At 37.8% G+C, this 21,490-nt stretch overlaps 2 protein-coding genes across 6 annotated transcripts in view; one reads left to right on the top strand and one right to left on the bottom strand.

Moving 5' to 3' along the window:
* Positions 1-1,965: 1,965 nt before the first annotated feature.
* Positions 1,966-17,802, bottom strand: RCHY1 (ring finger and CHY zinc finger domain containing 1). Of its 2 annotated transcripts, XM_082463945.1 has the most exons (9): positions 17,571-17,802; positions 12,900-13,019; positions 12,531-12,646; positions 7,635-7,713; positions 6,115-6,159; positions 5,946-6,004; positions 5,831-5,857; positions 4,722-4,842; positions 1,966-2,621 (listed from the first exon to the last, which is right to left on the bottom strand). In XM_082463945.1, the coding sequence occupies exons 1-9, from the start codon at positions 17,658-17,660 to the stop codon at positions 2,508-2,510; spliced, it is 771 nt and encodes a 256-aa protein (XP_082320071.1). In that variant the 5' UTR covers positions 17,661-17,802; the 3' UTR covers positions 1,966-2,507. The 2 variants fall into 2 exon arrangements, with proteins under 2 accessions (XP_082320071.1, XP_082320072.1); XM_082463946.1 differs by lacking the exon at positions 5,831-5,857.
* The window catches only part of THAP6 (THAP domain containing 6), a 23,581-nt gene continuing 19,850 nt past the window's right edge, over positions 17,760-21,490 (top strand). For 2 of the 4 annotated variants that reach the window (XM_082463959.1, XM_082463956.1), the window contains exons 1-3: positions 17,760-17,895; positions 18,819-18,921; positions 20,333-20,540. In XM_082463959.1, coding sequence (XP_082320085.1) covers positions 18,842-18,921; positions 20,333-20,540 — 288 coding nt within the window. In that variant the 5' untranslated portion in view covers positions 17,760-17,895; positions 18,819-18,841. Of the gene's footprint in view, positions 17,896-18,086; positions 18,352-18,645; positions 18,758-18,818; positions 18,922-20,332; positions 20,541-21,490 lie in introns of those variants that run through there. The other 2 variants (XM_082463957.1, XM_082463958.1) reach the window with 2 other exon arrangements.

The following is a 21,490-nucleotide window of genomic DNA, read 5'->3' as shown; positions in this document are numbered from 1 at the left end:
TCTTTAAAATCTCTATGAACAAGAAAAGAACGAAGTTATCCATTAAAATATATTAAGAGTAGTCATCTCTGAAAGATAAGGTTTTTTTAACCTTCTTTTCCTCTTTCCTACAATAAAGATATTTTTGAATTAGGACAAGCCAAAAAACTTTTTAAGATTTTCCATTTTAAGTATTATGTACTGAATGCTAAGGAACTTCTGACTGTGAATGAGAACTGTTGAAGGATTTTAAGCATTGAATTGACATGTCATGGACAAACCCTTGAAGAAACCCTTGGTACATAAACTTCAAGGGCATTTGAAAACTGCTTCAAGCACATGACTGGATATCATAAACAAGCTTTTACATTACCAATTCTACATCATTTTGGACAGATTTGCATCCTGAGTTGAAGACATAACTAATCAGATTTAGAGTTAAAAGAAGACATCTAAAAATGGAAGGTCTATCAAATCACAAGCTCCTCCATGACAGATGACTTAGCTATCAAGGGTAGTTTAGCAAAATGGAAGTTTGAGTCAAAGGCAGCATGGTATAGTGGGTTTGGGGTCATAGACCTGGATCTGATTCCCAGCTCCAATACTGAGTGCCTGTCACTAACTCAAGCATGTCATTTAACCTCTGAACTCCAGCCTTCTCATCTATGAAATGACAGCACCTACCCTACAGAATTATGGTAGTGATTAATGCTAATCACTAAGCCTGGCAAACAGTAGATGCTCAAATCAGAATTTTGTTACTATTACAATACTCACTCCTACTCAAAGAGCCAATGATTCTATTATTAAAAGCAACAGTATGATTTAAATTAGTTTAGCAGGATTAGATAACAGAAATAAAAAGTAATACAACTGGAAAACTAGCCTTTCCTTGTCTGTATACTGACTGGTAATACCTAGCAAAATATCCCATTCCTTCCCCAAATCAAGATCAGCACGAGTGCTCTGCCCAGGCGGAGGAAACGGACAAAGGGAGAGAACACAAGAGCAGAACATGGAAGACAGGAAGATAGGATACAATAAAGAAGATCTGGGCCCAAAACTGGAAATCAATACTGCTGCCTTGACTTCCCTGCCAGCCCAGTGGTCAAGATTCCGTGCTTCCACTGCAGGGTGTGCAGGTTCGATCCCTGGTCAGGGAACTAAGATCCCCACAGGCCACACGGAGTGGCCAAAACAAACAGACAAACAAATATTGCTACCTTTGTCCATGTAGAGATTTCAACAAAGAAATAAATGCACCAGAAATGTTAGGATTTTTAGTTAAAAGGCTATCTTCCTTATTCACAGGAGATTCAACTAGCTCAAAGCTGGAAACATAATTGGTGTTTAATAAATACCTGTCGACTGATATGTACACATTTTACTTCCTAACCTAAAGCTTTTTATAAACAGACTAAGTTGGATACTGGGACACTGCTGTAAAAAATGTTCAGGTCATCAAACATTTTTGTGTACCATGTTCCTGAATTAAGAGGTATATTTAATTCCATCACGAGTCCCTGAAAAAGTTACATTTCATGTCCCTTCTACTCATCCATACCTACTTTCAAGCATTTAGAGAAGAAAGAATCCACCCCATTCACAACAAAGACAACCAGTGCATAAAGAAAAACAAGGAAAAAGCTAGTCAAGTGTGAAGGACACTAGAATGTAACACCATGAAGGCAGGGACTTTCATCTGTATTGTTCACTGTTATCTCTATAGCATCTAGAACCATACCCAGCACATAACAGTTGCTCACTAAATAACTGCTGACTGAATGAATAAATTATTCTTTGAAAAAATAATTTTGGACAACCAAAACGATTATTTTCAACGTTGATGGCTTTCTTAAGGCTCAGAAGAGTTCTATTATTTTACCTTTTTCCCAATTACTCTTATGGAAGATTACTTCAAAATAAAGAAAAGAGGATTGCTCTGAGCCAAAAATAGATAGCCTTGGAAAAAAACTTTCTATAAAATACTGTTTCAATATAATTTTATTAGCAGTTATTACATCAAAAGTCACATTTACAGGATCCAAAGGACTGTCTTAGAAAATTCTAAAGTATATGTAATTAGACTTTAACAGTAAGATAGAACATATTCTCATAGCACAGCCCTTAAAAAGTCAAGAATAATACTGAGAATTAAGTACAGTTCTATCAAGAACTAGAAATGAATTCTGTGTGCATAGTGGCACTTAAAACAAAGTTCCATGTAAGTATAATACATCTATGTATGTGAATTTCAGTGGTAAACATTAACTTCCAAACAACTGACACCAAAGGAGTTTCCAATCAAAACACAAGCATGATGGCTTTCATTCAATGTAGAGCTGTGATAATTCTATAAAGAGACTGTGAATCCTTAAGTCCTATGATTTTTACCCTGTGACACTAATACAAAACAAATCAACTCTAATGCACAGATTCTGACACATCATGATAAAAAGATAGCCTTTTTCTACATCAGAAAATGCTGAGTTGTCCAGTGCAGTATAGGCTGGTCATTGCTGATCTACTTAAATTCTATATCCTCCAGACTGAGCAGTATTGTAGGACTCACAAATATTACATTTCATGCCTAATATATGGAACTGGACTGTAGATTTTCCATTGCAATCATTGCAGAGAATCTGAAAAGAGATGAATTAAAATTAAGTATACTAAACCTTATAGATAGAAAGTGGCATTGTCTGCTCAAAACAATTCCTCGAAAATCATACTTAAGATATGAAAACATACCTTTTATTTGTTCACTAAAAACTCTAATAAGAAAGTAGCTTTGGGCTTCCTTGGTGGCGCAGTGGTTGAGAATCTGCCTGCTAATGCAGGGAACACGGGTTCGAGCCCTGGTCTGGGAGGATCCCACATGCCGTGGAGCGGCTGGGCCCGTGAGCCACAATTACTGAGCCTGCGTGTCTGGAGCCTGTGCTCCGCAACAAGAGAGACCGCGATAGTGAGAGGCCCGCGCACAGCGATGAAGAGTGGCCCCCACTTGCCACAACTAGTGAAAGCCCTCGCACAGAAACGAAGACCCAACATAGCCATAAATTAAAAATAAATAAATAAATAAAAATTAAAAAAAAAAAAAAAAAAAAAGAAAGTAGCTTTGAAATCAGAAAATGAAAATGTGGATTTGAGCTAAGAAGTCTTATTTTAAAGTAGTTCCCAAATAGTATAAATAATAGTAGCACAAAAATTAACATAGGCATCATAATCAGATCAAGACCTATACTAATTCAAAACAACACACAATTTCATTATTTTTTGTTGACACTTAGAATATTATCTTAGTTAACAAAACAAATTTTTACATACTTATAATATTTTTGCTTATTCTTTAATATACTAAGTTCCTAGCCTTCCATGCCTCAAAAATGAATTAAAGTCCAAAAGAATACTTTCTAAAGTTGAACAAAGAAAAGCTTTTGGCTCGTCCCTAAAATGACAATAAGATGCCACTTAGGAATTAATCTCTTCTAGTACTGAGATCCTGAAAAATAAAAAAGGTGTTAACCTGAAAAAAGATCAATAAATTACCATGTGAGAAAAGCATTAGCTTTAGAAGAGCCACACCATAATAAGTAGGAAACATCCAAATTTTCTCTAAATTATAATTTGGAAAGTAATTCTTTTAAGAATGTGATCTAAATGTAGAAAATAGATTACTCGTTGCCTAGAGCTAGAGGATTAAGGAATGACTGCTAATGGCTATGGGGTTTCCTTTTGGGGTGATGAAAATATTCTAAAATTGATGGTGGTTATGTTTGCACAACTCCAAGAATACACTAAAAAGCACTGAACTGGACATTTTAAATGGATGAGTTGTATGGTATGTGAATTATATCTCAGTAAGGCTGTTATTTCAAAAAATGATCTAAATAGGACACAGCACACTACAGCCTCTAATAAAACATGACACTACTATCAGTATTACAAAAGTGATCTTTCATTGATCTTACTAACAATTCAATTATCCACATGAATTATGAAATGCTCCAGTGTGAATTAAACAGAAAATAATTTTTATCTGGCTCTGTTAAGTGGTTTTTATCTTTTTGTGTAGAAGTATTTAAAATGAAGATGTTTTGAAAATCTATATGTCGAAAAATTATTAAAGCACCAGAAAGCTATCTACTTTCCAAGTCTAACCTGTAACTGAATGTACTATGCTGAGACTAGATAGCAGCACATCTCAATTAATGGAGAAAAGATGATCATTCTCCACGAGGCAAAAGGCACAGAAATACCTCTTATATTTTAGATTACAGGCTAAGACCAAATAAAGTCTTAGACTAAAAAGGGTAATAAACATTAAAAACCAAGAAGTAATCATTAAAAAAAAATCAGTAAACATGTTTGCCTGAAATAAAATTTAAAATAGTTAAAATTAAAACATAATTAAAATAAAACATCAAACCAGTAATCCACCTCTACTCAGTTACATTACCAACTGACTCTGCTAAGTGATATGTAAATTATTCAGAATAAAGTTTTTGCCTGCCATCTAGTGTTGGGAAGAATTTCACAAAGATATTCTTGGATTTTTTTTCCTGGTCTTTTGAGTTCAGAGTAACTAAAATTTAAAGATTATTCTGTCCTTCCCATTAATCATCACATTGGCATCTACACCCAAATAGTACTTTTTAGACAGATCTGAGCAAAAGGGAAAAAATACACATGAACATCAACAAGGAACCTGAAAAGTATTTTTAAGCATTGATTCTACTCACATCCACAGTCATGTTCTGATATTCTGATGGCATAGGAGTGTGTGCTACCTCATCATCCAGCTGTCTCCAGTACCTAGTCATATCTAAAGCAGAGTGCATACATAATGGACATCTGTAGCCTCTAGGAGAGATAAAAGATTTATTTCCCAAACGTTAAATGGGGAGTATATCAACTCAGGTATACAAGAAGATGCATGCTAACTGGTACATAAACCATCCAAGACAGGTATTATTTTATATTTCAAGATCATCTTACAAATCTGGAAATTTTCATAATATAAAAGTTTTCAATTAAATCCTGTGTCATAGGGTATTTTTTAAACCTACTTCTTTTTCCTCAGTTCTCTAAAATGAAGAGGAATTACTCAATATTCTCTGTAGAATATACTCAATATATTTTAAAAACCAATTAAACTGCTTTTTAGCTAAACAGCCTCAATTTCTTAATCTATTCAAGCAAAGGAGAGATTGTATTCCTTAAAACTTATTCAGATCATATTATTTCCTTTCTAAAAATTCTGAAAAAGTTCCCTTCTATCCGGCTCTTAAAGTTTCTACTCATTAGTTTGCAAGACCAAAATACATTTTACACAGTCTCCTCTTTCCACAGTCTCCTCTTTCCTAACTATTTGTATCTCACTTTAGCATCCTTTCCCCACAACAAAATCAGCATTAGATAAATCTTATCAGCTTTTTTTGACAGGTCATTATACTGGGCCAATAAAACAACTAAGAATTTTGAGCAACATGCCTCAGCATTTTTATTTTTTACAACGCTATGACTGCCTCTGGCAGAGACTGAGCTCCCCAATAAGTATAGCCAGAAAATCAGAGTTATCTGTCTCAAGTTGTGAGATGAGATAAGGCATAACAGAAACATGAGGACAAAGGTATAGTCCTATGCCCCCACCATGCTTTTTGCTCAATTTAATACCACCCATCTACCCAACCCATCTCGAGAGAAATATCTACCATGTTCAATATGGTGCAAGTAACTGCAAGGTTTGCCCATTTCCCCTTCCCCTCAAAAAAACAAAAAAAAGGGAAGAAAAGGAAAGAAAACAGAGGTCTTACAATTACAGTTTTTTTAAATCCCATGAAACACTCACTCTTTCAACATTTCTTCATAACACGTTCTGAAAAATATAACATTATTTTAATAAAGCAAAAAGTACCTCCACTATTTCCAAACATTTTTTAGGAAAAAAACCAAAGCTACTTTACCTGTGTAAAAGATGTCCACATGGCAAGACATGAGCAACAATACGGGATGTGTGAATGTCCTGTAAAAGGAAATGAATGTTAGTGCTTAATTACATGAAGACAATATAAATACCCAGTATTTTAAATTCAAGAGGGGATATTTCCAAAACAAAAAATATTTTAAGCTTACCTCCAAACATATTGGACAATTCTGCCGGGAAACATTTTCAATACACTGTTTAAAAGCAAAACTAAAATTACCAAAGCTTAACTAGATGGAAATGATATAACCATAGTATTAATAATAAAAACTAACTAAGGAAACAATACCAACTTATTAAAGATAATAATGAACATTAATACACGTTTCTTATATGTCAGACAAAAATTGAACAGTTAACCCTCACAACTATGGCTTTGCACATTACCTGAAACAATGAAATTGCTTAATATGTCTTAATTATTCAAATTATCTTCATTTTATATATAAATAATAACAGTTCATATTATAGAGATTGTACTACATGCCATATGCCAAGTTCATTACCTGTATTACCTCAATTAATTCCCACAACACTAAATGAAACAGGTACAATTATTACCCCGTTTTACAGATGATGTATTTGAGGCCTAGAGAAGCTAAAGAACTCCCAAAATTATATGGTAGCAAGAGGTGGAAATATATCTGAGCTCCAACACGGTGCCCACAGGGCCTGAGTTCTTAACTTGACAAGACAGTGTCTGATTAGGTGTGAGGAGGTAACAGAAAAAGCACCAAGCCATGGATGATGCCCAGGCTTTTTAATTAAGCACCTGAGTAGATGATACGACCATTTACTAATATAAACAATAAAAAATAACTGAGAAACAAAATAAAAATACCACAAGAGAAAATGAGTATACAGTTTTCTAAAGACAACACAGCAAGCATATCTTGCTATCACCCTAAACTCAAGTCGTTAAAACCAAACCCAATCTTTTATCTCCTACAAATTCACAATCTATTAATCAAGTACTTTAAGCCAGCACTAAAAACCTTGGGTGTCATCTTTATTCAGCCCCATTGTTTCTCCCTTATACTCGTCACAATATCCCCTATGTTCATTATTCATCTCACCACCTTAGTATTTTAGGCCAGTTATTATCTAGTATCTATTTTTAAAACACCCTCGTTAGTGTCTCCATTCTCTAAATTCTTAGATAGAATCAGTACTATAAACGATAGTTTATTAGATTTTTCTCCTAAGTAATGGAAAATAATTTTTAACAGACCTAGGATCATGACATAAAATTTCTACATCCAAATGAAAAATATGTGTCTAATTATGAAAGGAATACTGAATTTTCTTGGAATGCTGTGTTAACAAAAGGTTACACTGCTCTGTATTTCTCCTGTACCACACTTTTTAAAAGTTATTCTTAAAACCAGTATCAATGATAAGAATCCATAAGCCAATTTAGAAGTTGTCTACATTATACTAATAACTGGTGGAAGTATTCTTACACACCACAGAGAAGAAAAGGAATTGTAGATCAGATATTCTAAGGTGTATACTTTAGAATATCTACTTAATACTGCTTAAAAATAAAAAGCGACACGATTGTACTGGGTAATATCTGAAAATGAGCATGCTTTTAAACAAATGAGGATTTGAGCTGTTTTCAAAAACACTGTAATACTTTTTAAATCATGCAAACTGAATTATATACCTTGTGCTTTCCTTGGAGATTTATTGTGAGGCATAAGTTACATTTCAGACAGTGGAAAAAATCTTCCTTTGGACCAATCCTTAAAAAAGCATGAAAACAAACACGTTTTTTACTACAGTGATAATCTGTTCATCATATATAAGTTTAGTTTCACTGTAAAGAAAGTTCAAACCACACTGAAGAATATGAGTAAACCCCTACCTCCCCAACAGCATTCCCCAAACGTAAAAGCACTATAAGCAGAATGGTACCTACCCTTCCATGTCTTTTTTTCCTATAAAATTGCCCATATATATATATACAGACACACACACTTTGGGTTTTGTTTTTTACATAGATGGATTCTTTCTATATATCCTGTTCTGCAACTTTCTGAAGAAAACAATTATTTCCTGAAGAGCATTCTATGTATGAATACATAGAACCACTTTATTCCTCTCCACAGTTTCATAATATTACATGGTATGGATATATCACAATTTTTTAATATCCTTTTATTGATATAATTTACTATCTTTAGTTCATACAATGATACAATAAATATCTGTATACAGACATCACTCAACCTACATGTTGATGACTTTTTATAAGATTCCTAAAAGTGAAACTATGGGGTCAGAGGGCATTGCATCATCAGTTCTGATGCTGCCAAACTGACCTCCAAAGACAGTACAGTTTATACTCCCACCAACAGTGTGTGACAGCACCCACGTTCCCCACACCCTACCCAACACTGGTTACCTATATGACAGACAAATATGAAAAGTCATTTTAATTTGCATTTCTCAAATGATGAGACAGGGAGCATATTTTAATGTTTATGAACCATTTGGATTTCTCCCGTGGATTGCCTGTTCATGTGTTTGGTTCATTTTTCTACTAGGGTATTTGTCTTTCATCAATTTAAAAGAGCTCTTTTTGGTACTCCCATGGTGGTCCAGTGGTTAAGTCTCCATGCTCCCAAGGCAGGGGGCCCAGGTTCGATCCCTGGTCAGGGAACTAGATTCCACATGCCACAACAAAGATCCCACACGCGGCAACAAAGATCCTGTGTGCCGCAACTAAGGCCCAGCACAGCAAATACATAAATGTTTTTTAAAAAGCTCTTTTTTTTAACTGAAGTATATACTTGATTTACAATATTATATTAGTTTCAAAAATATAGAGCATAGTGATTCAATATTTTCATAGAGGACTTCCCTGGTGGCACAGTGGTTGAGAATCTGCCCTCCAATGCAGGTGACACGGGTTCGATCCCTGGTCCGGGAAGATCCCACATGCCGTGGAGCAACTAAGCCCGTGCACCACAACTACTGAGCCTGAGCTCTAGAGCTTGCGAGCCACAACTACTGAGCCCGCGTGCTGCAACTACTGAAGCCTGCACACCTAGAGCCCGTGCTCCGCAACAAGAGAAGCCACCGCAATGAGAAGCCCGCACACCGCAGCGAAGAGTAGCCCCCGCTCGCCACAACTAAAGAAAGCCTGTATGCAGCAACGAAGACCCAACGCAGCCAAAAATAAATAAAAATTTTAAAAGAATTTTTTCATAGATTACACTCCATTTAAAGTTATTACAAAATAATGGCTATTATTTCCCTGTGCTGTACAATATATCCTTGTTCCTTATCTATTTTATACATAGTAGTTTGCATCTCTTAATCCCTTACCCCGTATCTTGCCCCTCCCCCTTTCTCTCTTCCCACTGGTATCCACTAGTTTGTTTTCTATATCTGTGAGTCTGTTTCTGTTTTGTTATATACATTCATTGTTTTATTTTTTAGAGTCTACATGTAAGTGATAACATACAGCATTTGTCTTTGTCTGGCTTTTCACTAAGCATAATACTCTTTAGGTCCACCCACGGCACTGCAAATGGCAGAATTTCATTCTTTTTCTGTGGCTGAGTAATATTCCTGTGTGTGTGTGTGTGTGTGTGTGTGTGTGTGTGTCTGTGTGTGTGTCTGTGTGTGTGTCTGTGTGTCTGTGTGAGATACTGTTATGAACAGTACCACTTGGGGTGCATGTACCTTTTCAAATTAGTGTTGTCATTTTTTTCGAATATGTACCCAAGAGTGGAATTGCATATAGTATCATATGGTAGTTCTACTTTTAGTTTTTTTGAGGAACCTTATTTAAAGGAGCTCTTCACATATCTTGGGTATTAATCTTTTTCACTTGCATATGTTACAATTATTTTTCTGGTATGTCATCTATCTTTTTTTTACATCTTTTGTCATACAGTCATTTTGATTCTTATGTAATAAAAAGACATACTTCCCTCTATGCCTTATGCTTCTGCCTCTGGTCTTGAAAAGACTTTTGAAACCTATAGGTCATGAACACATTCCTCTCTATATACTTCTAATACTATGGCTTATAATTTTTATATTTTTCTTTCATCCATTTGAAATGTATTAGGTATGGTAAAGGTGAGACGGCTAGTTGTCCCCAAATTTCTCTTATACCTCTTCTTGCACAACAACAGAAACATTTAGCTAGGCACAGGGCTGTCCAGAATAAAAACTATTTTCTAACTTCTCTGAAGGTATGAACAGAAGAGACAAATGAAAGTTCTGTCTCATGTCCTTAGGAGAAAAGGGTATATACCTTCCCTTCACCTATTTCCCCCTTTCCACTGACCAGAATATGGACTCTTCTAAACTATGTAGGCAAGAAAATATCTTATGGATGGCAAAAAATTAAGACGAACCTGGACTTCTGTTTAATTAACTACATGGTTCAGACGTTTCCATAAGAAACATAAACGTCTACCTTTTTCAAAGCACTTGTTAGAGTTTCTGTCACAACATGCTAAAACCATATTCTAATGAATGCACAGTTTTAGTAATCAATTTTTTGTTCCCAAATGGATAATCAATTTTCCTAATGCCCTTTCCTCTGATCTGAAATGCCACTTTTGTTATAAATTCCTATGTATAAATATGTGAATGTACACACACACACTCACAAACACACTGTTCTTCCCTTTATCTATTTGTCTATTCCTGTACAAAGAACACACCATTTGAATTACTCTAACTTTATCATGTTTTGATCATGTGGAAAGGCAATCCTCTCCCTGTTATTCTTCCTTTTCAAAATCAGAATCTGCTTAGCTATGTGAATTTTCTCTTCCAGGTGAAATTTAGAATCAGCCTGTCAAATTCCACAGGTAAAACCCTGCAGGGAGGCTTCCACTACTGCCCAAGACAGAATTAAGAGAGACTGGATCTACCCTCCTGCCTAAAACAACCCCCACAAAACCCAAACAAAATATATGAAACAAGTTTCACTGAACATCAGGCAATGAAGGACAGTGATCTGTGAGATACAGGAAGCAAATTAAGTGAGCCCTACAGCTGCCCCAGTTTACTGCTTAGAGCACTTTCAGGCCAAACAAGTTGAAGGAAGTAAGGCAGAGCCAAAAAGACTTCCTGACTGAGAAGATGGCTGGAGTTCACAGGACAAGAGTACCAGAGAGGACAGAGCTGCACAGGGGCGCCCCTCAGGTATTTAGCAGGATACACATCAGTGCATGCATGTGAGGAAACTACCCAAGGCCAGAGAGAGAACCATCCAAGAGAACTAGAAGGAACAGTGCTCAGCACTCAGACATGGCCAGGATCAGTGTTTACTCCCATCAGCCAGACTGGAAAACCTGAGAACTCATGGGATACTGGGTAGAGTACTCAGGAAGGTACTGAGTAACACCTCAGTAGTGAGGAATAATTATTCCTAGAATAAGCACACCTCCAGATCCATCTAACAAATTATAAAAGCAAGTCCCAGAAGTACCAAACTGTTTCCAAGTAACTTAACTGCATCTCAAAATAAAGCTCACAAAGATTTGTAGGAATATGAAAATATCCCAACAAGGTAAAAATCACAGTGTCTGGTATCCAACAATGACCAGTGACGCAAAGCAGCAGGAAAACCCAACCAAAAAAGAATAATCCATCAATCAAAATCAATCCACAACTGACACAGATGTTAGAATTAGCAGAGGAGGACATTAAACCAATTATTATTACTATATTCCATACGTTCAAATAGTATAGACATGAAAGATATAAAAAAGACCCAAATCAAACTTCTAGAGTTAAAAACTAGAAAAAGTTGTTTGCTTATGATTGATACATCTTTTGGTATGTTTGTTATCCTTCCTTAAAAACAACTACATAAAAGAAAAGAAAGCGATTTAAAATTCTCCAGTGGGAACAAGGAGAAAGGATTAACATAGAATACTTAAGAGCTCCAGCAGTATTGGTAACATTCTATTTCTTAACATGAGTGGCTTGTTATATTAGTATACTTTAAAACATACAGGTTACACATATGCTTACGTATACATCTAACACTTCAGGATTTTTAGAAAGAAAAAAATTCCTATATATCAACATGTCAATAGTACCTTGTCAGTGGGTGACTGGACTTCAGGCTGTTTTATCAATACTTTCATTCTTTCTACTTTTCTGTATTTTCCAATTTTTAAGTCTGTAGTGATTTTATCAAAACTTTTGACAATTTTTTTTTAAACTAATCTTCAAAAAGGAAAAAAATCTACCCTAATTTTTTACCTTAGTTGCCTACAAAACACTTCATATAAAAGCATATTTTCTACCCCAAAGTTAAAATTTAAATAGGCACACAATTGTTGATGGCCTAGTTAAATGATGAAGGCATGAAGAAACTTTTTAGAATAATGGAAATTTTTTTTATCTTGATTTGTGTTGGTAATAACACAGTATATATATTTGTCAAAAGTTACTGAACTGGACACTTAAAATGAATGCATTTTATAAGATGTATCAATAATTATATTCCAACTAAGTTGATTTTAAAAACTACTGTTCCTCAGATATATCAGAAGCAATTAGAAAAGAATACATACAGTACCTACAAATTCCACAGTTTTCACAATGATACTGTTTCTTGTCTTTGTCAAACAGATGGCACATACTGCAATAATATTCTCCAAACAATGTGCTACATTCTTCACAAGTCTGTTGTGCCTAAAAAAAACACGTGTAACTAAAAAATTAGAGTTTATCAAAACATTTTGAATTACTATTTAAATATCCAGAATTTTTATTAATGTACACACAGTTTTATCTTTACAAGTTTTTATACACTGAAATCCAAGATAAGGCTTACTTTAAGAGCTAAAGAAGTCATATTGGCAATACTCTTGATTAAATTTTTAAAACCACCTTAGGATAATTTTTTTAAAAAGAAAGAAAATAGAAATTTGTGATAAAATCTTACCCGTTGGATTTTTTCACAGTTTATGCACTGCACTTCCTTTACTTTAAAGCGATCTAGCAGATGATCTTCACTGTTATCATGACACAACCGGCAAGAATAAAGCTTGTCACAGCATGGTGCCTAATCCCCAAGGGAGAAAAACAGTTACAAGAAGCAAGAAAAAACAAGTTTGCAATGCAAAAAGAAATTTCCTTCCTCCTACTCCTTGGAACAAGGTCAAAAGATTACAACCAATAGATCATTTGGTAAACTGACACTAAACATGACATTTCACTGTTTTCCCTTCAACATCTACATTTCTGTATCAACTTGAACACAACCTTGCAGTTAAAGACAGAAGAACTGTGAAGGATGGAAGTTCCTAGATTGCAAAACTAATCCCACAACACCCTAAACTCATTCTCAGCCTAAATGGCAGGCAGGCAACTTCTACTTAGACATTCCAGATAAATTCATTTACCAACTTCAACCCCGAAGCATTAAATACTATAAAGATTATATTTTAGTCCTCTTAAGTTTACTAACCAACAACTATGTATCTGATACTTTAGAAGATGCAATAAACGTAAAAGACAGTCCTTGTTTTCAAGAGCAGCAAAGACTGCCAGTTGTCCAACAAAATCTACTGTCTCCTTCTTCCTGGGCACACGACTGCCCAGCTATACTACAGTTTCCTTGCTGTTACCTGTGACGAAATGACTAAGTTCTTACCAACAGAATACACACGGAAGAAATCAGGGCCACTCCTGGGCCTGTGTATTAAGAAACTGGGCATGCCTCCTCCTCCGTGGCAAAATAATACAATGGAAAAAACTTGTCCCTAGGATGATCATGTGAAACACAGCCTCATTACCAAACTGGATCATTCACCTTGAATTGTTAGGTGAGAAGAAATAAACTCTTTATTCTTTAACTCACATTACTACTGGGTCTTTCTGTTGCAGCAACTTAGCCTTACTCTAAGTAGTGCATGGAGAAGTCTGCAGGCCAGTAAGGTAACCTGATACTTTCCAGTACACTGTGACCTTTCAGATCCACTCATTTCTGAAGACTTCCAATGCCATGACTTCCTATAACATAGCTCATTCCTTTCTTATTTTAACACTCAACTGGCTCCTTTTCTTTCCAATATTACTCTTGTCCTAAATCTTAGTTATCTGCACATCCAACAGTGATAATCCCTCCAATACCCTGAACTCTCAGTTCCCTTTCTCACTTCCAATGGCCTTGTCCTCCAACCCTCCTCAGCCACATATTCTCAGTCATACCGCAAAACAGTGGTTCTCAAACATCTTGGTCTCAACCCCTTTACATATAGTCTTAAAAATTATGGAGGATCCCAAAGAGCTTTTGTTTATGTGAAATTATATCTATTGACACCTACCATATTATAAATTAAAACTTACAGGTTTTTAAAATATTTATTACTTATTTTTAAAATAATAGCAACAAACCAATTACGTGTTAACATAAATAACATATTTTAATGAAAAACAGCTATATTTTCCCCCCAAATAGGTAGATTCTCATATGTGCTTCTGCATTCACTCAGTTTTGGCTGAACTATATGAAGAAATTTTGGGCTCACACAAATATGTAGTTGGAAGAGGGAGGGGTATTTTAATAACCTTCTTAGAAAATTACGGATATTCTTCTGATACTACACCAAAACTCAACAAATCTTAAGAACAGGTAGTTGCAACATGAAATCTGAAATTCATCAGTGAACTTTTCTCCCTTCCATTGATCTATCTTGCATTGGGAATGGACCTTTTATCCATCCACTGGTCATTTGGAAAATATCAGTTCACTGAATTGCGTAGCTCTTCCCAATGTTCCCACATTTGACGTGCAATATCAAAAAATCACATTTGCTAACATCACTAACCATCTTATCAGAAAACTAAGTATTGTGACGCTTTCAAGCTCAGAGGCTAACACAGGTTTTCCAAAACTCTAATTTTTACATGAAAGCTTGAATTTTATCACTGCTGATTGTTTTCCTTGCAATGACAGTCTCACTTCCCTCCTAGTCGAGAAAATGTCCACCAAATACTCAAGTCTGAATAATCATAGTTCAAGTAAAAAAATGCCCCATTAAAAAAGAAACTCGTTCAGTTCATAATCCAATTGCGCAGAGCTTTTCCTCATAACAAGCACCTAATGTAAGTCTGCAAAAGTGCCTCATGAAAACATCCCATTTCAAACATACAAAAAGACATGTATTCAACAGTTGAAATTTTATACAATTAATAATTTTACTGCTTTCATTCTATCAATGACATTCTTAAGTGAAACTGGCGCTTTTTTTTTTTTAACTATAGGTTTAGTACCGTTCAGTGCCACTGCCTTGATTCATGTTAAGGTGCCAGCAGTTTTAGTCATTAGTTTCACACATGCTAAAAAAGACAAAAATGTCTTAGCAGTACACAGTAGTCTTCTAATGGGCCTCAGGAATTCCCAGGGGTCCCAGCACCCACACTTTAAGAGCCACTGCTTAGAACAAGAACTGAATCCTGTTTGTATCTTAATTGCAAGCATTAAATTCTCTAACCACTACCTCCTCCTTTTCCAACTCATTCCGCTTCTTCCCTTGCACACACCCTAGTTCCTTCCTTCTCTATTTACATACTCACCTACCCAGAAGCCCAACTCTGCTTAAATCCAATTCTCTCCTACTCAACCTGCATAGGAACACCTAAATATGGCTAAAGCAAAAGCACCCCCACACTGGCTGTTCTCACGTTTAAGTCATAACCCCTAATGAAAAGTGGGCTCTTACTACCATGCTTCCCTAGTCAATTCCTTCATTCTTCCACCGTCTAGGACCGAACACCTAGATGATTATTTCGTATCTTCTCCTCTCTCTTCAAACCTCAAAAACCTCTTCTTCCCGCTACACTCTTGCTTATTTCACTATGAAAACAGAAATAATCAAAAGAGAACATTCTCCCATAAACTCTGTCAACCTACTTGCAAATGTACCTCACACTGTCCTTCTGTTACAGTCTACAGTTCATGTTTTTATCTAAGGCCAACTCCTCTCCTTGTACACTGGATCCCATCTTCAGTTTGGCTACTCAGAGACAGGGCTCCTACAGTTTTCCCTCTTCCTCCTGCACGATAAATGTTCTCATTTTGGGGGGTCAGTTCTAAGAATATACATACATGCTGCAACACCTCCCATCTTTCCCTCCCATGGGAAAAAAAGAAAAATCCCATGATCCCACATTTCCCAACAACCACAGCCTCCATTTTTTTTTTTTTTTTTTTTTTGCTCTCTTTTACAGCAAAACTCCAACAATTGTCTATAAAGGCTATGTCCATTTCCACTAATCCCACTCTCTCTTGAATCCACTCCAATCACACTCTGTCCCAACCTCTCCACAGAAACTTTTCTCGTCAAGATCACCAGTGACCTTCGCCTTGCCAAACCTAAAGGCAAACAGCAGCCTTTAATTTAGTTGATTACTTCCTCCTTAAAACTCTTCACTTGGTCTCTGGTATTTAAGGGAAGGGAGGGGGGGGCAAAAAAGCATTTGATACTCAGGGTCAGCTACCTGAGTGCTATGAAACACAGAAGTATTTGTGTGATTTCTTGGGGGGGGGAGAGGAGAGGAGGACGAGGATATTGATTGCAGTTTTAGACCTGAAGTCTGAAACTCTTAACACATCTCAATGGAAATGGAATCACACGGATAGCACTCACTCTCCTTAAACAACACCTGGTGAATGACCACCTTTGCAAGAGCTTTATCCAGTGCAGTGGAGGAATGGTCACCAAACCACCGCCTACAAAAAAGGCTTTAGGTTATCCTTACAAGCCTCGTACTTTTTTATGAAACAGGAACTTCTATCACCCATATTTTCTATGTGGGGCATTAACCAGTAGTTTTTCTCAGAAGTACTGAGTTATCAGAGAGCAGAGCTAAAATTTGGGGGGTAGGGCTGTGGGACTCCAAAGCTCAAGCTTTCTAAGCAAAATATTTAAACCGCTTCTTGCAAGAAAAATTAATGAACTTTAATTGGATGGATGCGAATTTTTAAGATTCTAGATTGACTAGGAATTTTTCTGAAACAGCTAAAGTAACAGTATATGCATACCAGACACTCTCCTATACATCATTCCCTACTTAGTGGCAATTACATGACCAGCTTCCTATTACACACATACGTTTCCTCCTTGGCAGGCTTAGGCATACTCACTGACTCTCAAACGAAGCTGGCAAGCTGTAAAAACTTACTTACGACAGGAGATGAAATCGTATTCTGATTCTCCACTCGCTTACCCCACTTCGCTTATGTCATCACACACCTGAAAGTGATCCTGGAGAAACGCCGGCACAGGCCTGAGGCTGCCTCAGTCTACTTCCAGCAGCGAGAGACTCTAAATAAATGAACCCACTGATAAAGTAACCAATGTGCAAGGCCAGGCTCTTCCCAAGCAAGACGAGCTTTGCTCGCAAAGCACAGCACAAGAGACTAAGTGGGGCCTGTGGTCGCCTTGCCAAAAACGTTCTCTACAGCAGGAACCCAGTGAAAGGGGAAGGTATCCAAACAATAGCTTAACCTCAAACTTCAGCCCAAGCCTAAAACCGCCCTGCCTGCCCACCCCGCCCCCAGCCCAGCCCGGCGGAAGCTCGTAGGGGAAGAGCCCACTTAAGTCCTCACCTTCAGGCGACATCCTCTGTCATAGTGCTCGCAGCCCCGCCGTCCCTGCGCTTGACCGCGGGCGCCGTCTTCCCGTGCCGAGGCCGCCATCTCCTCCTCCTGACCTCAAATTCCACGGACCCTTCCACCAGGACGAAAGCTACGCCCTGAGAAGCATCGCCGCTCTACCCTACCCCCTCCCGCGTACAGCTTCCACCGGAGCCAAGATGGCGGCTGGCTACGTGACCCGGGGCAACCGGATTTCCGGTTCCTGAGCTGACGGGACGGAAGTGAGGGGAAGCGCAATCTCTGTTGTCGGTGTTAGTTGCTGCCTTCGCCGCTAACGGTAATGACTCTTAGGTTGCCTTCCCTTTTCCCCCCTTCGCTACCCGCCCACACCCTGGGCGTGGTTCGGGGCGAGGAGGACCGCAGCGGCGCGGAGACCCCGCTCTCCGGCCGCATCCGCACCTGTGACAGGGCGGCCCCTCCCTCTCCCGGCGGCGGCCGGAGCCTGGAGAAAGGGGCGGAGCTCGGCCCGGCTTCCTGGCTCTGAGCCGGTCCGGCGCGCGCGCCGCCGGCTACTAGGCACCCAGGCGCTTCTCAGCGCCCCGAGCTCCTTTCTCACGTCCTCATCTCCTTTATTTCCTCTTCATACCTTCAGTATATATCCTAACGTTTACTTTGTGGCAGTCACCAGCTACGCCGTGGGGATCAAAGAGAAAAAACGCACGCCCCACCCTGCACTCAGGGAGCTCACAGACTGGTGCCGAGAAAGATGTTCATCGGGGACTCTGAAATAAATGTAGGATTAGAGCTTTGAGAAGTGCTAGGAAGGAGACGTGTGTGCTCCCCTAGAGCTAATCCTAGAGGGGATCTGACTTAATCTGGCTGTCAGGGAAGGTCTCTCTGGGGAAGCAACGCTTGGGCTGGGAGTTCAGCCTAGGTTAGGGTGCCAGGAGGAGTCAGTGTGCCAAGGCGTGGTGGCGAGGGAACAAGGTGCCTGTACGAAGCGGTGGGAGGGACATGTACCGGCCTCCTAAATGGAAACCGGGCGCCTCGGTGCATCGCTAAATATGACGCCTTATTAAAGAGCCAAACCCCTAGAAAATTGTATAAGCAGAGCTGCAGGTTTTGGAAGAAAATATTTCCCTTTGGCTTTCTAACATGATTTCATGTTACCTAAAATATACTGGAAGGTACCGGGAAAGGTAACTCTGTTCTCCTTAGCTTTGGAGTTAACTAACGCTTACCCTTTTAATTTTCTTTCAGTTCTGGTATGAGTTGCTAAAACCATGGTGAAATGTTGCTCGGCCGTTGGATGTGCTTCTCGCTGTTTACCGAATTCCAAGCTAAAAGGACTGACATTTCACGTGTAAGATTCTGCTGTAGTTAAGCCAAGTACTTCTGACTGTTAGAAAAAGCAAAAGACAGTTCTACTTAAATCATCAGTTTTGCAGCCAAATGCTCTGCCCCTGAGCTATACGCCCTAGACGTTCAATTTTGAACTTTGGTTCTAAGGTTCTTTATTTTTTTTTTTTTAACATCTTTATTGGAGTATAATTGCTTTACAATGGTGTGTTAGTTTCTGCTTTATAGCAAAGTGAATCAGTTATACATATACATATATCCCTATATCTCTTCCCTCTTGCATCTCCCTCCCTCCCACCCTCCTTATCCCACCCCACTAGGTGGTCACATCAGGTTCTTTTTAAATAGTCTTTTGAGTTGAATCTGAAATGACAGTGATACTTTTACACTTTTATCATTTCGTTTAGAAGCTTAAGATACCTGCAAAGGTATCACAGGCTGATTAACAAAAATATCATCAACCTCATTTTTGCTAATATTATTACTTTGTATTTTAACATAACTTCTAAGAAGTTCAGTGTTGTTTACGTATAGCTTACAATCTGAAGGATCTTTGCCTAAATATATTCTGAACTTTAGAAATAGATCAAGTTAATGTTGTAGAGAAAAAATATAAATTACAAGTTCAGGATGGTCCTGAATCAAATTACAACCAAGATGGTCCTAATTTAAAATTTTAGTCATTCTTCTAACAGAATAGGAAAGGAGCAATAAGATTTAATAATTATGCATTTGCTAAAGGTTTATTTTGCTGCTTTTGGGCCAGGCACTGTGCTGTGTGCCAGAGAAAGACCTGCTAACTACTTTGCTAGGTATAAGGAAATCAAAAATGAGTATGTGTACCCTACCGTATTCCAAAAAGGATTTGAACCCGCTGGAAAAATTGGAAAAGATATGGTTATTGGCCTCCAGATCTCAAAATAATTCTGATCTCCAGAATTCCAAACTCTGCAGGTGTTCTCTGCATTCATTCACTAAGCATTTATACCCCTGTTTTGTATTAAATGCTGTACTAAGCAATTTTTTTGATGCTGACGGAAGAATGAAAGTGCAAGTATCTCTGTTCATCTGGGATAAATTCCTCAGATAGGAAAAAGGCCCAAGTGATATTCTTTATCATCTACAGATGAAGAAAAACCTTCAATTGTGGATCTTACTAAAAGGTGTTAAATGTCGTTTGAAACTTTTCTTCTTTATAGTATGATGAAAGATGTAAATGAGGGCCATATGCCTGCAGCATGTTTGGTGGAGAAATCTGACTATGAAAACTGAAAGTTAAGAAAGCATGAGTCATGATGGTTTCCTCAATATCCCAGTTCCCAAGAGTAATACCAAGAATCAATTTAGGCACAGCCTTAATTCAAGTATATATCTATAGTGTTTAATTTTAAAATACTTCTTGTATGTTTTTCTAGATTCCCCACAGATGAAAACGTCAAAAGAAAATGGGTATTAGCAATGAAAAGACTTGATGTGAATGCTGTAGACACTTGGGAGCCTAAAAAAGGAGATGTGTTGTGTTCAAGGCACTTTAAGAAGACAGATTTTGACAGAAGTGCTCCAAATATTAAACTGAAACCTGGAGTCATACCTTCTATCTTTGATTCCCCATCTCACTCACAGGTTTGTTTATGAGATACTGCTTACCATCATTACCCACTTTTTATGGTACTATTTAAGAAACTTCACCACACTTGCTACCATTTTTATTGTTTGCTTATTAATTTGAAGCCCATGCTTTAAGTTTTTAGATTTGTAAACTGCTGCTTAAGCTTTTGTCATGAGTTGTAGGAGAATTTTACCAGTATCCACTCAGAAATGTCTGTATATTACTAAGGTTTGGTGAAGCAGGCTACCGTAGGAGTTGGTATAGCTCAAGATTCATGTCTGAAAACTGGAGGAACATGAGAGGGTTGGACTGAAGTTCCAAGCTGGCAGTGCACCTCACACTGCAGCAGAAGTCAAGAGCACAGCCTCTGACAGCCCCGAAGTATACTTTTAGAGCCACACACATTCAAGCTTAAAGCCTAGGTAGGACTAGAAGGTAGAAAACCAAAACAGGAGAAGGAAAGGAGAAGAGACGTCAGAAAAAGACAATTAAAGGATTGTTGAAGTAAACTCTAGTTGAATTCTGTGTTTTTTCCTCAGTGATGTTAGTGCTGTGGGTGGGCTGCTTCACCCTCAGCATCTCACTTGACTTTGTATACCTGAAAGTGTATTCGCGTCCAGAAACTATAGAGACTGACTGATTCCAATGTGGAGAATTCAGGGAGAGCCTGTGGGTTCCCACAACAATAGTCGTGAACCTCCATTGAAAGGTGTCTCCTTCCTGACAGCTGGAAACAAGGGAAGTAGTCTAGAAGAGTGCCTGCTCCCAGGTGGTCTTGGTCATGTTCGCAGGTGTTCATATTGCAGTACCTGAGCTATCCGGTGGAGACTGCCTCACTTTCTTCCATATTAATAAGTGAACAGTATCTTGTGCAATTTGCTCTCAAGGGTTTGTTTCCTATAGCAGGGAGTCATCTGTAATGTTAAGAGGACCTTAAGAAATATGGACATACTAAATCAAATAA

Source organism: Balaenoptera physalus, assembly GCF_965194825.1.
Source record: "Balaenoptera physalus genome assembly, chromosome: 5".
In the NCBI taxonomy this organism is placed as follows: Eukaryota; Metazoa; Chordata; class Mammalia; order Artiodactyla; family Balaenopteridae; genus Balaenoptera; species Balaenoptera physalus.
Note: the sequence above shows the minus strand (reverse complement) of the source record. Positions and strands in the feature narration are given on the sequence as shown.